This window comes from Copadichromis virginalis, linkage group LG4 (genome assembly GCF_057382275.1).
Source record: "Copadichromis virginalis isolate Kocher_CV1m ecotype Utaka linkage group LG4, C_Virginalis_male_GT1.1, whole genome shotgun sequence".
Lineage (NCBI taxonomy): Eukaryota > Metazoa > Chordata > Actinopteri > Cichliformes > Cichlidae > Copadichromis > Copadichromis virginalis.
The window spans coordinates 6,667,010-6,687,188 of record NC_140621.1 but is presented as its reverse complement, the minus strand read 5'-3'; the positions used below and the strand labels follow the sequence as shown (position 1 = coordinate 6,687,188).

The following is a 20,179-nucleotide window of genomic DNA, read 5'->3' as shown; positions in this document are numbered from 1 at the left end:
GAAGGAGCATTTCCCACTTACTACAAGGTGTTTAGACAGATTAGACAAAGGGTAAAGTTATTTAGCAAGAAAATAGCACTGTGGTTAGGGGGAGGAAAAGGTACTGTACACCAAAACTGAATCTCAAATTGGTTTGTTGTAAATTTGCAGCACACTATGCATGCTAAGCATAGCTAAAAAAAACATGCTAAAAAATCACCTGCCAGTAATTTTATTGTTACAGATCCACTATCCACTTTACTGCTGCTCTCTTTCCCCTCAGTAACTAGTTTGCTGCAGCCATAGCTATGCACTTTGTGACTGACAGTGACACTGTCACACTCCTGGAATAAACAAGGAATTAAAAGCTTTATGAAGACATTGTACAAAATAATGTCTGGGCAGCAGTCCAAGACCTGGAGCTTTGGAAAGGTTAATGCCACAGGACCAGAATCACACATGTAAACCAACAACAAAATGGTTGGAAAATCATTTTCAGCCTAGCTGTAGCATGACCTGATGAGGGTGGTTCAATTAAGACAACATGCTGGTGAACTGTGAAAATGTTTGGGCCAGTAGCCAACAGTCTGCTGATGTAACTCACACACCTTCTTATAAACAGGCCATTCTTCGACGTAGCTCGCTGAATTCAAATTGGAGATTTAAGATTAGACTATGCAAATTTTCCAGCACAATACTGGTACATGTGTAAATGAAAATGCATTTATCTTTATGCTTCCTGAACCTGTCGAGTGACGTAGAAGAGTGAAAATCATCCATTTTTAGATTCTAAATCCCTTCCGTGCTTTTCTTCAAGGATTAATGCTGTGAATAGATTCCAGGCTGGTGAGTAATTGTTTAATTTTATACTACCCCAGCAGTGGTGTGTCACAATTAAACTAAAGCTGAGTGCTTTCTCCTCATTTATTATATACAAACAGCGGTAATGAATATGTGATTGCTGCAGTGTCATATAATATGTATGATAAATATGGTTGGGAGTCGGGTAAAGAGCATTAATACTTTACGTGTTGCCAGGGGTGTTGTGAGGAGCTGACAACATACAGCTCTGGGACTGTTTTAGCAACACGAAAAGCTGTTTTAATCCACACAAACATATTCGCTGTATTCTTCATACACAGAGGAAGGGATAAGGGCACCTAGCACGCACAAAATATAAAGGTTTGGTGACTGAGGCACTGTTAACCAGACAGAAAAAATATGCATCTCTGGACATTGGACACTTTTTGTAAAAGAATGATTTGAGGCTGAAGTGGCAGAAAGCAAGAAGAAAGTTTGGTTTGGAAGATTTTCTTCTCTGGTTTCAACAAAACTACAGAAATATTAACAAACATGTACAGAAATGTACCACAAGCACAAAGAAAATTACACACCAGTTTCATATTGTTAGTTGCATATTAATATTCATTTATTGTTGTTATTGTCATTGACTGTGTATCTCATTTAATTTAACAGTTTTTAAATTTTATTTAAATGTTATAATTCATTATTTAAATGACTTACTTTGTAGGCTTTTAGTGATTTTAGTTTGCCTTGTTTTCTATTAATTGCTCCACCTACTCTTGTAGTGATTTCTTGTGCTGCATTACAGGAGCCTTTGTGCCATAACTGTAGCAGGAGCTGCTACTTGCTAATCTGCCTTTGTAGATTAAGTCAATTTCTTTTAAATATACAAGACAGGATTTACTTTTTAATCATAATAGTCTTTAGGGTATCTGACTACTTCATCACTTCATCACATTCTCACAGCAGTAGTTGTTGTAGTTTCGTTATGTTTTTGGGGTTTGAGAAGTGGCTTAGTTTGTGTCTCCAGGTTAATTATAGATGACTTTTGACTAGGTGATTAGGTTATTTATTCTTTTTGTCCCCTTTCTGTGTTTTGTCCCTTAGCGTCTCCTTTGTGAAGTCAGTCATGTCTCCATGTTTGTTTAAACAGTCTTAGTCTCCGTCTTGGTTTTAGTTATGTTTCCTGTACGTTTTACTAAGAGATAAGTCTGTTGTCTCATGTGGTTTTTGTTCAGTTTAACTTGTCTCGTTAATTCTGATTTGTGTTTTCCACTTGTTTTCCATCTTCCCACATTACCTGCTATGTATTTATTTTGTGTCCCCTTGTCCTCTTTCAAGTCGTTTTTCATGCTCTTTCCTTCTGTGCCCCTTGTGTTTTGTGTTTCTTCTGTAGTCTCTGAGCTTTTATATTTTAGATATATATATTATAGTAAAGTAACCTTTTGAGTGACCATCTGTCACTTGGATCCACTCCCTGCCTGCCAAACTGTGATAAAAGGCCTGGTATAGTAATGAGCAGCAGACCCCTGCTGGTGGTTATGATCAGTTGTGTTGTTGACATTTCAAGACTTATTATTACTTTGTGAAAAAAACCCAAACCTCAATCGCTGTCCTGATATCTGCTAACAACAAATAAGTTGCAAGTAGAAGGGGGTGGCTGTTTTCCAGGGTTAGCTTGACCCTTAAATGACAGGTGGTGGGGGATTACGCACTGGGGTCAATGGGATTATCCATGTTAAAAATACATAGGTGGCTTATTAACAGTTTCACTGAAAGAGTTAAGAGGTGGCATATGTTATACTCATGAAAGTAATAATAAAAGCAACACCCACATTAAAACTCCATAATGTTTTGCAGTTTATTGCCAGTGCTGTCATTATAATTTTAAGTAGTGCTGATTTTTGTGTTGTAAAAAAGTAGCAAATCATGTTGCAGGTTGTTGCATTGTCTTGCTTTTACAACATTTGACACTTTTCTAACATTACGACCGAAAAATCACGAGTGGATATAAACACAATAGAATTAAATCAACCCCAAAATATGGGTCATACCTGAACAATAAATATTACCACAAATAGTGAGTGCTGCCAATCTGTTTGCTTTCATAACAGATTTGTTTGAGACTGGGCAAATGCCAAGCCCATCACTGATGGAGCAGGAGGAGGATGCAGGTAACCCTGGTACTTATTACTGCCATAATGTATTTTTACAGCAGTCTTAATGTATTTTAGAAATGACTGTGTTTGATACAGTCGTGGATTTATGCATTCATTAATACAAGGTTCCATAATAATAATGTGTGTAATGCATTTTGTAATGTCATCCCTTTGCTGATTTTCTCAGCTTCTGTCAAGTTACACACAAAAACATGTGTCAAACAGATTAAACCAGAGATTTCAGGAAAGAGCCTGACAGACTTTTATGATATTCATTAACAAGCCATAAAAACTAGCACCTCTACTGTACTGTGTCTGTACAAAAAATCCTACCTACCACCTCATTACAATTCAGAGCACTGACTGGATCCTAGTAGCTCAAATGGAATTCAAGATTTGTTAATAACAAACCATGTATATCCATTAGCTTTGTGAATGGTGCCATTTAGGGCTTAAGACTCGTTATGTTGATCTACTTATTATTTTTCAGTCAGTTTCTACTCTGTTGTGTGCTCCCATCTAACAAAAATGTACTGGTGAAATGACAGCTATCATCTTATTATCTAATTATCCCCCTCTGACTGTTTCACTGTAGATGGGAGGCACCATGTACAACACTGGGAAGCATGTGTCCCTGCGGCCAGACAAAGCCCACCTGGTGAACATCTCTGGGGGCCCACTGGGATACAGCTACCGTCTGGAAGAGGTCCGTGTCCACTTTGGGAGTGAAGACTCTCAAGGTTCAGAGCACCTTCTTAATGGACAGGGCTTTCCTGGAGAGGTAAGAGACAAGACATGCAACCATGGTAAAGAAAAGAGAAAAATTACACTGCTTTAAGGTTTTAAAATTAGGTCAATACAACCTGAATTTTAGGCCAATACAGCCTGATTTTACACTGTGTTACTGTTTATTTAAACAAGATAAAAAGAAAAATATGTATTGAAGGACAAACAAGGCACACCACAGGATCTGATAGTTTGTAGAACCACTTTAGGGAACAATAAGTCGGAGTAATCATTGCGGAGGAATTTTGGCCCATTCCTTCTCACAACACTTCAGTTCTTCAAGGTTTGTGGTCATTTGTTTATACATAGCTCTCCTAAGATCCCACCACAATATTGCAGTATTGACTTTGCCTAGGGCATTGTAACACTATGATTCTTGTCTTTTTCAGTCATTTTCTTGTAGATTTGCTTATGTGCTTGGAATCATTATATGATGTAATTTTGGAAAAAGTTTACCTGTCGGACATAAGACCTCACATTAACTCTGGAGGTGTTCATGGTTTGATTGAACTTGCTGGAATGTCCACTTCTGGGAAGATTGGCAACTCTCTCGATTGTTCCATGTGAATAATCTTTTTCCCTGTATTTGTTTGGAAATGTTCCGCTAACGATTCCCAGACTGATGGGCAACACCTTTTTAGGATCATTGCTGATGTCTCATTGTTAGCATAAGTGATGGTTGTTACAAAGTAACTCATTACTGTTACTACAGTTTCCTTTAACTCTTGGACAGTAATGTGTTACATTACTGTCCAAGAGTAAGTAAATGGCCTGTGAATGGTAAATGGCCTGTATTTGTATAGGGCTTTACTAGTCCCTAAGGACCCCAAAGCGCTTTACATATCCAGTCATCCATCCATTCACACACACACACATTCACACACTGGTGATGACAAGCTACATTGTAGCCACAGCCACCCTGGGGCGCACTGACAAAGGCGAGGCTGCCGGACACTGGCACCACCAGTAGGCAATGGGTGAAGTGTCTTGCCCAAGGACACAACGACTGAGACTGTCAGAGCCGGGGCTCGAACCGGCAACCTTCTGATTACAAGGCGAACTGCCAACTCTTGAGCCACGATCGCCCCTAGTAATCATATTACAGTTACTAATTTGAAAAAAATACATTACTTACTTTTGTTGCCCAAGTTCAAAATCCACTTCATATCCACACTTGTGCAACAATATCTTGAACAGATTCCTTGGAGCCCAAAATGGCTGAGTTTGATGGAGGGAGATATGCACATTACTCTTTATAATTTATTGCTTGAAAGGACAAGATGTAAACTGTGCCCTGGTCAGAAGCAACTCCCCACTGCTGCAAACACGACTTCCGATCTCTCCAAGCACTTACACTAACACTAAGCTGGTATCAAAGAGTCCCACAGCAGGAGCGAGAGTGACACTCAGACGGTGTATGGTGACCCCAAGCAAGCAACCAAAGCTTGTTTTCAGCAGGTAACCAAAGCAGAGATGAACAGGCCGGTGGCATCATACATAGTGGAGGAAATATTTTATGATGGGATGGCCATCTTTCAGAAAGCTATTTAGCAAATGACCAAAAACAGGAAAAAGACCAGTCTCAGACAGGAAAAGTTTCTCCAGATGTATCGACTAGCAATGGAAACCGAGTTAAAGAAAACATTTCAGAGCTCTGCATGTTTGTCTACGACTGTTGACATTTGGACTTGCCACAATAAAAGCTTCCTGTGACTGGATTAACACGAATAACTTTCACTATGACAAAGCTGCAACTGTCTGCAAGCAACTGAAAGAACGACACACATACGATGTTATAGCTAGTGAAATTGAACTGATTCATTCAGTTTATGGATTGTCACGCAAAGACACGGCAACTGTCACTGACAATGGAACAAATTTTTTTGAAGGCTTTCAAGATGTATGAGCCCACAGCATCAGGTTCTGATGAAGAGGATGAAGAACAAGCTGTGACATTCACAGATGTTGGAAACGTGCGCTCCACTGACACTGACCAAGGACATTTTTCTCTCCCCCTTTACCTGAGATACACACTAAACTTAATTTCAAGTAATGATGTTGACAAATGGCTTACAGCAAACACATATCAGAGTCCATATCAGTGTACAGAAGTGCAACAGGAAAATACTCTGGCCTTTGGACTGGATAAAAACTCACTGTGCCGACAACAACGAGATGGAAATCAGATGTCATGATGCCCCATCCTACGTTACAGACATTCCCACGCAAGCTTTGAACAATCTCTGTAGCCGACTAGCCGTTGACTCCATCAATGTGTATTGGTTCCTTTACTAACATTGCTGATAAAACCACTCACTGTGGCTTTGGACATTTTCCGAGGTGAGGATAGCTTATGGCAGCTTCCAACTCTGGAAATCTCTAAGACACTGATGCTGCAAAGTGGGCTCTACAGATGACACCTGGTCTGCCTGAAGCCAATGTCCAGGTGTGCCTACTGTTATATGAACTATAAAAGCTATAACTGATAGGATTGTTTAACTGATTTTGCAGTTTCAGTCTAGAATTCAGACTACTATCCCTTTATTGTATTGTTTCCTTATTAAAGGGATCATGTGTCTCAGTGATAATGCATCGGTTTTATCAGAACATGTCTCTCCTGTCTGCCTGTCGCACTTTGCACCTGTCAACTTGTTAAACATATGTTCTTTGTGTTTTCTCCTAGTACTTGTGTAAATGCTGTAAAATGTAAATATACTGCTTTAGTGAAATATGCCTATAAATAAAGAATATAAGATTGTAGGCCTGTATGCAGTCGACTTGCATCTTTGTAATTTACACTTTGAAGTTTGCATGAGTTTCCATTAAAAGTGATGTTATCACACCTCTTAGATGCAGGGTTGTTCTATAGCTATCTTATTGTACGACACACAGGTAACGCTATCAGATGTTTCTATAAGCAGAAAAACTAAAAAATTAAACTGAACTCAACCACTAGTGTGTTAGTGTTTACATCTTGATGCATTCTCAATCATCCAGGTAAGTAAATCTCCAAAAGTTGATTCTGTTCATCTGGACATAGCGCTTTGTGGGAGAAACGTTTCATTACTCATCCAAGTGACTTCTTCAGTCTCAGCTGACTGCAGGTTTCAATCTTATAAACAGTACATTTGCATAATGACTGAAACCAGCCGACTGAAGGAACAATGGGCTGGGAGGTCAGTTCCTTAATCTTAATTATGCAAATTCTCATGACCATTGATCAACAATCACTGACCAAAACCCACTGATCAAAGCCCACTGATCAATGGCCATGAGTACCATTCACAGAGAGTTGGGGAATGGCTGCAATCACAGCATTGTAAGATGGTGAAAGATGTACCCTTAGGCCTCTCCTCGATTCAGAGATAGTCTTTCCTTTTTCACGTAAATGGCCTCCTTGACTCCGCGCTCAAACCAGCGTTCCTCCCTGTCAGGATGTGTACATCCTTATCCTTGAAAGAGTGTCCACTGGGATGATGTTTCTGTAATAATAAACACATTTAGCTGATTAAAAGAGGCTATCTTCTATGTTTGACACATAGAACATGATACAGCATGATACATAAAACCTTAGACTTGAACACTGAGCCAGTAATCCATCTTAGTGGAAATTCAAACCTTGTTGCCAAAATTGAAAATGTTCAGTTTGGGGCTCTGTGGAGAGACCCCAAGCTTGTCTGTCTTTAACCAAACAGTAATAACAATGGTGCATTTGTTTTGTAAATCCACCCTGTCCACAGAGATGAAAGTGTACACTTCTGAGACACTTCTCGGTTTTGTTATGCAAATTTTATTTGTGATTTCACTTCTGTCAGAGATGTTCTGGAAGAATCAGTAATCTCACTCACTAAATCAAAACTCAGAGCAAAAGAGCTACTACTATTCTTTCTAAATAACTGTAAGTACTGTTCAGGAGACAAGCCAGTGTTTATACAACCTATGAACAACAGGTTTTAGTAGTCAAGACACAATATTCATGTAGTGTGACGATGGCAAATAGAAGGATTAGGATATACTAATACTGATGATGACAAGAACATGTAAATTTTACTTGTAATAATAACTATACAATAATAGTAACAATGAAATTAGAGATGCTAGTAAAAATGAAAGATAATTGTTTCTCATTGGCACTAAGAATCAGGCAACATTTATCGATAACTAATGATCATGCCTCGTTTGTTTAAAAAAACATTCACGGCAATACTTAGAACTGCAAGGTGAACCAAAGCAGACGAAGCTTGGAATTGGAATAATAAGTTGCCTGAGATGCAGAGTTGTGGGGATGCAGCAGCCCAATAAGTGCGAAAGGTGATCTGAAGCAGTGACAAATAACATGCCAGTACTTGTCAGGGGTGTACTGAAAGCAGTGTGTAGATTTGTTTAATTCACTAATATGTTATCTATCGCCTGTGTAGTCTGTTCTATCTAGAACTCGTAAGCTGTATAAAATGTAACTGTGTGTTGAAGAGATGTTAATGCAAATTTGAGTTAAGAAGTTAGCATCGGTACCATTAAAAAAGTCTTCTGGCCATTTTAAAATAGAGAGAAAGAGAAAATGAGTTTCTGTGTTGGTAGAATTGTATAAATATTTGATGCAATTTTCCAAAGACCTTTAAGTTCCACAGTGTTCTATAACTGAAAAACTCAATTTAACAGGAGTTCTTATAAGTTTGGATAATATGACTGATTTTATTTGATTTATTATTTCAGAAATTCAGAATTCCAAAAAAGAATTTCAAATGCTAAACTTTTGAATTAAATGTTGAAAAACAACAAAAGCATTATTTTAAAATAAACAAAGAAGATGAGTAATTCTTTTGTCTTTCTATTTGGTTAAAATGAATTTAGTTCATTGCTTATACATTCTGTTGTTGCCTATGGTTTATCGGAGGGAAGGTGTAACTGTGGAGGTCGTGATTTGAAGTGCTTTTCATTAACTTGTCAGAGTTACATATATTGATATACTTTTAAAGCATATCAATATCGAGTTTTGATCATAATTTAGAACCTGCTTACTCTGCCATAGGAGTGAAGAGTAACACACCCCCAGATACTTTTTAAAAGAAAAAAAAGTTTTTCCGATTCTTGTTTGTGAGTCAAAAATCGAATCGGTCAGGCAGTATTAACTGGGGATTGAACTGGAGCTCAGCCTGAAGGCGCAGTTCTTGATTTATAAGTCAGCTTATGTTCCAGTCTTCACTTTTGATCATTATTTTCGGGTCAGGGCCAAACAAATGGCAGCACAAATACATGCGGTCAAATGGCTTTTATAGGGTGGCTGAGTGGACACACATCAGATATTGTTTGGCCCCAGAAGCCTTTCTTTGTAGTTTTTTCAGACATTTGGACCAACCCAAGAGCCTGTTGAGGAATTACATCAAAACTGGAATTAAAAAGGAAAGGAAGCATAGATTGCATAAAACATGGGCATTGCTGTCATTTTTAAATTATTATTTTTTAATAATAGAATCTTTGTTGAAACTCTGTTGGTTTTTAGCGTCTTGCAAACCAGGTTAGCAAGCTGCCTCGTTATCAGAAAAACACTAACTCAAAAATTCTCCAGCAAGCTTTGAAACTTTAGTAAAATCACAATGTATACTGTAAGTTGTAGTTTGGATATGCTATTTTCCTAATAAAATTAAATAAATGTTATGACGCATTCTTTGCTTCTCATTTTTCACTCTGCTCCCAGGAGACCTTGATAGATATACCTCTTTTGTTTTAGGAAATAAATATGTCTGCTTAATTTATTGCACAGCGCTTTCCCTCTTTTTTTTGTGTTTGTTTCTTCCTTGTTATACCTGCATTTAAAAGTTTGTGAAAATTGACTATTGTTAGATTTGTATTGTTGATTGTCATTTATGCTTAGAAATATTTACTTATATATGCTTAGAGTTTTGTAATTAGTTGTAGATTGGTAGAGGTTTTGATCCTTGATAGTCTGCAAACTTTGTGTGTATTAGACAGCACTTTGGGAGCATGAGAGGTCGTACTGTGTCTTATTGTTTTATGGTAGGATTAACGTAGTTGCGTCTGTTCTAGTCTAAGTGCTCTTTGTTTAGATGAACTGCAGGACTTCCTCACCGTGTTATCTAGGATGAACCATCTAGGGGGAGGGGGAGGCTACCCTCTTCCTGACCAAGGATGTTTGACCCTTTGATCAGCAGTCCACACACACACACACACACACACACACACACACACACACACACACACATACACACACACAGGCAAGGTACTCTTTGTGTGTATGTAGACGTCATATGTTAATGAACTTATGCATATTCATGTAACCTCAATAAAAGGACAGTGATACGGGAGAACGGACGAGAGCTACTGGGGTCAAGCGAAGGGACGGCGCTCTGTCCAGTCTCTCCCGTGCACGAGTACCATGAAGAAGTTTGCCTACTTGCGTCTTGCTTGCAGTGTAATTATATTGTCTTAACGTTCCAGCGAATAGGTTCAAGCTACAAACCTAACAACTATGACTAGATAGCCCTGACTTTTGAAGACTAGTGGCATGATCATTATACTTTAACGTCCTCTGTCAGTACGTCTGTGAAGGTTCTCAGTCATCCATGTCCTCTGTCAAATTAGAAGTTTTCCAAAACATACATGTTAGAAGGCTGTTGCTAATGCTACACACCTCAGAATTCTTTTCCCTTCCTTCAGTCAGTCAAGCACCTTCGTCAAAAAAGGAAAGTATGCAAAAAAGTTTTGTTTTTTTTGTATTATGGTGAAATTTAAGTTGTAAAAGCTGCATCTTTGCTAGAAATATTCTATAAATTGCTGTAAATTTGTTTTTTCCTTTCAGGTCCAGCTGATCCATTATAATCAAGATCTGTATGCCAACTACAGCGAGGCAGCTAAGAGCCCTCATGGAATTGCTGTGGTTTCCATCTTCATAAAGGTCTGCTTGTTCTTCTGGGAATACAGGGCAATAGAGTAAAAAAGCAATTAATGCTGGTCTCAGACACCCCAAGACTCATACAAAAAACAGCCAGAATACAGAGGTGTAGTGCAGGGGTGATAAACTCAGTTTCACTAAGGGCCACACAGAGAGAATCTCATTAAGAGCCAGATATACAGTATAGAGTTTATTGACATGCTTTAACTTAATTGAAAGTGTGTGTGTGTGTGTGTGTGTGTGTGTGTGTGTGTGTGTGTGTGTGTGTGTGTGTGTGTGTGTGTGTGTGTGTGTGTGTGTGTGTGTGTGTGTGTGTGTGTGTGTGTTATATAGCCCTTTCAGAGTTTGATCCAAATATAGCCCTCATAACTAGTCCACAGAACAGGCGTATTAGTCTTTATAACATTAGTCATGCAGAATAATGACTGCAGTTCTACAAGATGCATTCCATTCAGCTGGCTCACAACAGCCTGACAGCTCCTACCAGTACGGTGCACATAATAACACGAGATGTGTCCTGATGTAAAAGCAAAGTAATAAATCTTTAATTTTGTTGTTGCACACATTTATGCAAGTCTGTTCCAGCTTCTTTCACAGGCTTAAACATGGCAACTCACTGAGTGTCTGACTCCTCAGTTGAAATCTGCTTTCAACTTTCCTTTTTGTTTTATTCTGTGCTAGCTAACCACTTGGTTTGCAGCTTCTGTCATAACGACAAATTAGTTTGTCATATGTAGTATTTTATACCTGACACAATCTGATGGGATGCATCATGAAGTTCTGAAAAAACAAAACAACCAAGAGTGTTTCTTTGCATCTTCATCCACTTCTTTTCCAGTGACATCACAGAGGTGAAAGATGGCTGTTTTGATTTAATGGTGTTGAGTGTAATTGCTCTTGAATCTTGGCCAAATCCGAAGAACAATTTATGACTGTGAGCTTTTATCCTGACACTGAGCATTCGGTCAGAGAATCAGACTATCATCTATATCCCTCTGTATGTATCTATGTATGTATAACACTGTATTGAATTAAACTTGCAGAAGAGCTTTTACCATGTACTCTCTAACATACGGCTTTAAAACCTCTCAGTTGTGGATTATTTATTGTCATTATCTAAATGAAATAGTCAGAGTGCATGGAAGAAAAAAAACTTGCATTTGCTACATGTTTTATAGCATTATGTGTTTGTGATTGTCTGTGATTCTCCTTTTCAGCTCTCTGAAAATTCCAACGCCTTCCTCAACCGTATGCTCAATAGAGACACCATCACCAGAATTAACTACAAACGTAAGATGCACAGTCTTTACCTGACACACACATATACACACTTATTCTTTTTGTCTTTAGATGAGCTAATTCAGTTCAGAACATTTACAAACCTCTGGTTCTTGGACTAAATAAAATCTTGAAAACTTTATGTGTACTATATATAACCTTCTATGATGTTTGCTTCTTGAATTTTCATCTCTATATAACCATATATACAGAAACATAGGGCCTCACTTTATTTTAGGTCATCAGCATTCTACTTGCACCAAATCTTATGCTGTGTTCAGACCAATGCAAAGTTTTTGAGCAGAGTGTTAACAAGTGGCACAATGATGTAGTGGTTAGGACTTTTGCTTCTGTCACAGTCTGGCGAGGGCAGACTGTATGAATTGAAAAAAGGACCCAAAATGCAGACTCCAAGGAACAGGGAACAGAACTTGAATGTTAACAAAAAACAGGCTGTTTAATATGGCTGGTAAAAAAGGTACAAACAAAGGGCAAGGCAAACTGAAGCAAAATTAACACAAACCTAAACTGGGAAATCTAAACAAACAATAAGAAAAACTTAGACAAGGAACTAGGAAGCATGGGAAACATGGTGTGGACAACAGACGACCTGACAATCACACACTGAAAACAGAGGACTTAAATACACAGGAGGTGATTAGGGGAAGTGGGAACACATGGAGGAACAGCTGACTGACATGAGCCTAATGACAGGACAAGGGAAGTGAAACTAAATACAATGAACAAAGAACACACGACTCCTTCAAAATAAAACAGGAAACATGAGACAGACATGATAATACAAACTTGATAACATAAGACACGCAGCATGAAACACGAAGGGTGAGGGGAAACTTAAATACAGGGGAAGAAAACACAAGGAGTCTAATAACCAAATGAACTTAGATAACCTAATGAACAAAATAAACTCAAACTAAAAACGCTAGGTCAAAAGACCCAGGATCATGACAGCTTCTTTTGCAAGTAGATCTTGGATTTGAAGTTTACGTCTGAGGACTTTTTGCAGAGCACAGTCTACATTGCAGTTTGTACATTTGTACATATATGTAGATAAACAGCAAATGACTTTGTTTCTCTGCAGTTTCTTTAGATTGTGGCATAATATGTTTTACTTTTTAGTCTTTTAACTTTCTTCACTTTGATAGACAAATTCAGTGTAAGTGATTTCTTGATTCATCAGGTCTTTTGACAATAACTCTTGGCTGTGGCTATTGAATTTGAACTTAGTTTTCCAAAAAAAAGAGGTTATTCACAGTTTGTGAATGATTTAACAGGTGGTAGGTTTGGACTTCTTTCTCTGAATAAATGTAATAAACATTTAAATACTGCATTTTGTATTTATCTTTGTCTAATACTTACATTTTACATTACAGTGATCTGAAACATTTAAGTAAATATACAAAAAGTGATGAAGGCGAATACTTTTTCACTGCACTCTAGAGGTACATTTTGAAAATGCTTCAACTTCAGTTTAGCCTCTTACTCCATTCTTTATTCCAGCTATTGGTCGGAGTAAGTAAAGGTAATTGTTCTTTCATTGTCCTGGGTGAAAGTGAAACGGTCTGGAAACAGTTCACTAATTATATTCATGAAAGTAACATGAAGCAAAGCTTCACTACTGTTTGGTCTGAATACACCACGACGGACTTAGGAGTCTGTCTTGAACCTCTAAAGCTGCTACACAACAGTTCATTCTGACACTACAAAATCAGTCTACATCTTGTTTTACATAACAATGCTCCCTGATAGTTAAATCTGTCTTCAGAAAGAAAGCTTCATTAATTACATATGAATCAGTGCTATATTGCCCACAATCTGCTTTCCAGCCTCTGCTGTGAAGATGTACAGTCCTCTGATGAACTCTCTTCCTGTTAATGAGGCTAAACATAGCAGAGCTACATAACAACCACACAGACTAACCACAAGACATCCATATGCTTATCCTTATTCTCCGTAAACTTAGGTTATACTAATCTAAACCAAGATCCAATTCAAGTTAATGTTGAGGACTACCTGTGGGAACCAGCAGTGAGTTCTTAAATTAGATGTGACTAATGTAACTGATAATAAGAACAGCAACTATATTTGAATAGCACTTCATAAAAAGCACAGTTACTAAGCGCTTTGTTATTTGGACAAAAACAAACATGTACATGTCTCAGGATGCAGACATGGTGTCATAGACCTCCCCAAAAACTGAGCAAATGAAGGAAAAGGAAACAGTATGAGTATCGATTCAGCCAATCTGATGGTCTTAGAAAGGCTATTCCAAAATTTAGAAGTTGCATGGTAATCTGGCCATGTGATAGATCTGAGCTGTACATTCACACCACGATCCTAACCTTTGATAAATGCATTCATGAGCTTTTTACCCACCCTGGCTATTAACATCAAAGTCCATAACCTAAACCAAACCTTATTCTCATTTAACCCTAACCCTAATACTTTAAAACAAACCTTTGAAGGTAACTCAGAAAGAAAAGACCAGCAATTGCTTTACTTCTTTTAAAACCTAATAATGGTCCTGAAATAACCCTATGCAAGCAGAGAAATCGTGGATCAGTCACTTCAGAAAGGTTTTACACGGACTTACACTCACCAGCTTCTTTATTAGTTAGATCTTGCCAATGCTGGGTTTGATTCCCTTTTATGTGGTTCATTGCGTTGCTGGAAATATCCCTCAAACGTATGATCCATATTGACATGATAGCACCACACAGTTGCTGGAGATTGGCCGGCTGTAGGAGGAACTGCCCAAAAAGTGTCGGCCATGCGGCAACCCTCCAATTGTAGGCCATGTTTGCCAGTCAACACTTTATTTATTGTGTCTAATAAATTCAGTGAGGGTTTAATGATGTAGTGAGGAGTTACCCTAACCATTTCTTACCCAACCCTAACCCTTACTTTATTCCAACGTTACACCAGGAGTCTGAGTATGGATACTTCTGCTGATTCACTTTCATGTAGTACCGCATACTTAGGTTTGCAATGTTGGACCATGATTATCATACTTGCTATTATATAATATGAGATTTGTGAGTTATAGTGCCTCTGAGCACACAGTGAAGCTGATAATTTAACGTGCATAAAATATGCCTCAGCACATTATTTGTACCAACAATACCTGCTAAAAATGTGCAGATGTTAGGTTGACATATAGCCTCCTTCTGCCGGGTGAAGTTGTTTGTTGGTCCTTCTCTTTCTATTACATGGCCAACACAAGTGTGCACTTAGCATTTTGAGTGCTATGAATACACCACCTGGGTACTCAGAGCACTTGCACATTCAAAATAGTGGAGTTTTGGTATAGACATATGCAACTGGAAAAGCATGAGTCTTTATATTAAAATGTAAAGATGCATCTCGTCAGCACTTGTATTTTTAAAGTTCTAATTTAACTGTGATAATGTGATGAATGCACTAAAAGACGCACATTTTTCTGTTTTTCATTTGACTGGTGTCTCTGTTAATAGGTTAGAACATAAGCGAACTTGCACACACAGCCTAACGGGCTCCCCCTGCCATTTTTCTCTTTTCTCTAGACGATGCCTTCTTATTGATGGGTCTGAACATAGCTGACCTCTACCCCGACACCACACGTTATATCACCTACGAGGGCTCCATCACCATTCCTCCCTGCTATGAGACATCCACGTGGATACTCATCAACAAGCCAGTCTACGTGACACAGATGCAGGTATGAAAGTGTAGCACAGGTATCTGGCGTCTGGCGGAAAAAAATGACTTGTATTGTGTTGATCGGGGAAGAAACTTGATTTCTAATTTTCTTGCTGGCATGGGGTACAAACATGCCTCAACTGCAAATTACACCTTCATAACCTGCAATTTTCAAACCGTCTGTTTTTCCCTAAGTGGTTTAGATAAAGCAGGCTGTTGTAACAGTAACGTAATGAAACGACAGAAAACAAACAAATCCACTTTCTTTATCTTATGGTCTAAAATAAAAGCTCGATTCAACTGTGCTGGTTTTTTTTTACAAGGTCCTCAAGTCATTGAAAATCCTTTTGTTTAAAAACAGAGTAAAACCTTAAAAAACTAACTAGAGCTGTAAACACAATGTAACGGAAAAAAACACCATGACTTCATGTCCACAAGGTCCGTACGCAATGAAATCAACAGCTGCACAACTCCAATTCTTCTATTCATTGCTTCACTGTAGCAGTACTTTTTCAACCACGTCTGCTCTTGATCAGATAATAAAAGAAGAAAAAAATCAGTTTTGTTACAGAGACATCAATGCAAGATAAACCAGGGATGAGATATATTGCAAAATGAACTTGTCCTACAAGATGTTTGTCAATGCAGAATCCAGGATGCCCTATGCTATTCTAGTTAATATAAAAGCAAATAATGGCTAAGGCCCCTGGAAAGTGACGCATATCACCACAAGCACCACATCCCAAAAAGAAACGATGCTGAGAAAGAAAATGGTAAAAAAATTAATCTCTGTCTCTCTTCCACATCATACCTTTATCCTGTCCTCCTTCTCCCACCCCAACCGGTCGCAGCAGATGGCCCCGCCCCTCCCTGAGCCTGGTTCTGCTGGAGGTTTCTTCCTGTTAAAAGGGAGTTTTTCCTTCTCACTGTCGCCAAAGTGCTTGCTCATAGGGGGTCATCAGATTGTTGGGTTTTTCTCTGTATGTATTATTGCAGGATCTACCTTACAATATAAAGCACCTTGAGGCGACTGTTGTGATTTGGCGATGTATAAATAAAATTGAATTCAATTGAATTGAAAAAAAAGGACTATCATTTCACTGCTGGAAAGAGTGTTGGCACTCAAGTTACAACATTTCTGCTAGACTGGTGAGGTAAAAGTGATGAACCCTGATAAATGGAGCCAACTGTTACCGACAGTGCTGAGATGTTTTCTTGGTTAGCTTTTTATTAATGCTGTGGGACAAATTACTCTATGTGATTAGTGCTTTATATCCAGCTGTAAACTGTGGGATCATTGATAGTCACCTTGAACAGACTGTGAATAGCTCACAGGGCTAATAGAGAGAGACACTCTCACATCAACACCTATTGATCACCTGTTTCCTTTTTGCATTATACTACAGAGCTGGGCAGCAAAACAAAAATATTTGGTAAAAAATTTTAATTACATACAATAATTACAAAAAGTAACTTTAACCTGTGAGGTCATCGGTGATGAAACCAGCCCTAGCTATGAAGTCTAAGCCTATGTTTATCAGGAAAGCAAAAACAAGTTGTTTTTTGTCTCACAAATGTCAAGACTTGTCAAGAGATTAATTAAAATCAAATGAAAAATGATATATTATGACAGTGCAAGCTTAGAGTCATAATCAATGATGATTCAGATTTACAGGGTCAAACTATATGAATTAAATACCTTGACCTTTTCTGCTTGGTCAGAATAGTTGCTTTATACTATAGATCAAATCAAATATGCAATCTGTAGACCAAGACTATGTGCCATTTATTCTGACTGCATTCCCCCTGTTCTCATTCACCTGTCTTGTCTTCTCACTTACCTGTCATCCACTTTTAATCTCTCTGTCTTTTATCTTTATTTTCACTTGCTTTTTCTTTTCCCTCTCTCCAATATCTTCTCCTTTTTTTTCTCTTATGCATTTTTACCCCCCCGTCCATCCATCTTCGCTCTCCACTCATCCATCTTTCCACATCATGCCTCTCGTGCTCAGTTTCATTAAGGCCCACAGTAGAAAATGTGAATCACACATTTAATAATGCATCCTGATTACAGTTTTACAAGTAGGCTCTCACATACAGACAGTGTATAACAACCTCATTCGTCTGCCCAACATACAGTGGGGCAAAAAAGTATTTAGTCAGCCACCGATTGTGCACGTTCACCCACTTAAAATGATGACAGAGGTCAGTAATTTGCACCAGAGGTACACTTCAACTGTGAGAGACAGAATGTGAAAAAAAAATCCATGAATTCACATGGTAGGATTTGTAAAGAATTTATTTGTAAATTCGGGTGGAAAATAAGTATTTGGTCACCTAAAACAAGGAAAATCTCTGACTCTCACAGACCTGTAACGTCTTCTGTAAGAAGCTTTTCTGTTCCCCACTCGTTACCTATATGAATGGCACCTGTTTAAACTCATCATCTGTATAAAAGACACCTGTCCACAGCCTCAAACAGTCAGACTCCAAACTCCACCATGGCCAAGACCAAAGAGCTTTCGAAGGACACCAGGAAAAGTATTGTAGACCTGCACCAGACTGGGAAGAGTGAATCTACAATAGGCAAGTAGCTTGGTGTGAAAAAATCAACTGTGGGAGCAATCATCAGAAAATGGAAGACATACAAGACCACTGATAATCTCCCTCGATCTGGGGCTCCACGCAAGATCTCATCCCGTGGGGTCAAAATGATCATGAGAACGGTGAGCAAAGATCCCAGAACCACACGGGGGGACCTGGTGAATGACCTGCAGAGAGCTGGGACCAAAGTAACAAAGGTCACCATCAGTAACACACTACAACGGCAGGGAATCAAATCCCGCAGTGCCAGACGTGTTCCGCTGCTGAAGCCAGTGCATGTCCAGGCCCGTCTGAAGTTTGCCAGAGAGCACATGGATGATACAGCAGAGGATTGGGAGAATGTCATGTGGTCAGATGAAACCAAAGTAGAACTTTTTGGTATAAACTCAACTCGTCGTGTTTGGAGGAAGAAGAATACTGAGTTGCATCCCAAGAACACCATACCTACTGTGAAGCATGGGGGTGGAAACATCATGCTATGGGGCTGTTTTTCTGCCAAGGGGACAGGACGACTGATCCGTGTTAAGGACAGAATGAATGGGGCCATGTATCGTGAGATTTTGAGCCAAAACCTCCTTCCATCAGTGAGAACTTTGAAGATGAAACGAGGCTGGGTCTTCCAACATGACAATGATCCAAAACACACCGCCCGGGCAACAAAGGAGTGGCTCCGTAAGAAGCATTTGAAAGTCCTGGAGTGGCCTAGCCAGTCTCCAGACCTCAACCCCATAGAAAATCTGTGGCGGGAGTTGAAAGTCCGTGTTGCTCGGCGACAGCCCCAAAACATCACTGCTCTCGAGAAGATCTGCAAGGAGGAATGGGCCAAAATACCAGCTACTGTGTGTGCAAACCTGGTAAAGACCTATAGTAAACGTTTGACCTCTGTTATTGCCAACAAAGGTTATGTTACAAAGTATTGAGTTGTATTTTTGTTATTGACCAAATACTTATTTTCCACCCTGATTTACGAATAAATTCTTTACAAATCCTACCATGTGGATTCATGGATTTTTTTTTCACATTCTGTCTCTCACAGTTGAAGTGTACCTCTGGTGCAAATTACTGACCTCTGTCATCATTTTAAGTGGGGGAACTTGCACAATCGGTGGCTGACTAAATACTTTTTTGCCCCACTGTAACAACTACTGACAGTGATTTGGTTGGAAAAAACAAATACACATCGATGGTAAAGCATAATAATGAATCTTTAAGTTTTTCGTTTCACATATCTCTATGGGTCTTAAATCGAATGTTTCACACGCCTGAACATGACAACTTAGTGGTGGTGTAGGAAATATCATTAAAAACATATTAAGAGTAGCTGAGCAGTCACCGTGCACACTGCTGTAACAACCAAGCGGACCAAAACTGACATGCGGCTGGATTAAAATTTACAAAACGCTGGATTTGTCTCATGGATGCCGAGTTTGACACGTGTTCTGCACAGTCTTCAGTAATACATACAGGCTTTCATTCGTGAGCACCTACTCCTTTCCATCGCTTCAGTGTAGGCTGCAGGGGGTAATTGGGGAGACTCCTTTAAGCTGACTCAGTTCAGTTCATTGTCATTGTGAATTGTGGCAAGTGGCAAAAGTGACTCCTCGATTGGTGGCACATGCTGAAGTTGTGTCATTTTTTTCTTATTGTGCATCTTCTGATTTTTGTAACCTTGTGTGAGGCAAGCAGGTTGGACTCAGAGATATGTCTGTGCAGGGGCAGCACAGGGGAAGATTGCTGTTGAAAAAGATGTGATGTTCGGCAGAAACCTCCAAGAACACTTTGTTCCTGTTTCAGTGTTATAATAGTCTTCATCTGAACCCATCCAGTGTCTCTGAGACCATTTTGTTTTGTAGTTTAGCACTGCCTGCAAAACTGTAGTTTGGGGGCTTTTTAACACAACCACTCCTTTGGGGACAAAGATTGTTAATCATCAGTATGTGCAAAACTGTAATGAACTAAT

At 38.9% G+C, this 20,179-nt stretch overlaps 1 protein-coding gene across 1 annotated transcript in view; it reads left to right on the top strand.

Moving 5' to 3' along the window:
- LOC146710708 (carbonic anhydrase-related protein 10-like) overlaps positions 1–20,179 on the top strand; it is a 145,422-nt gene that overhangs the window by 105,963 nt on the left and 19,280 nt on the right. The window contains exons 4-7 of the mRNA XM_085453303.1: positions 3,538–3,723; positions 10,546–10,641; positions 11,856–11,928; positions 15,480–15,634. Coding sequence (XP_085309429.1) covers positions 3,538–3,723; positions 10,546–10,641; positions 11,856–11,928; positions 15,480–15,634 — 510 coding nt within the window. The remainder of the gene's footprint in view (positions 1–3,537; positions 3,724–10,545; positions 10,642–11,855; positions 11,929–15,479; positions 15,635–20,179) is intronic.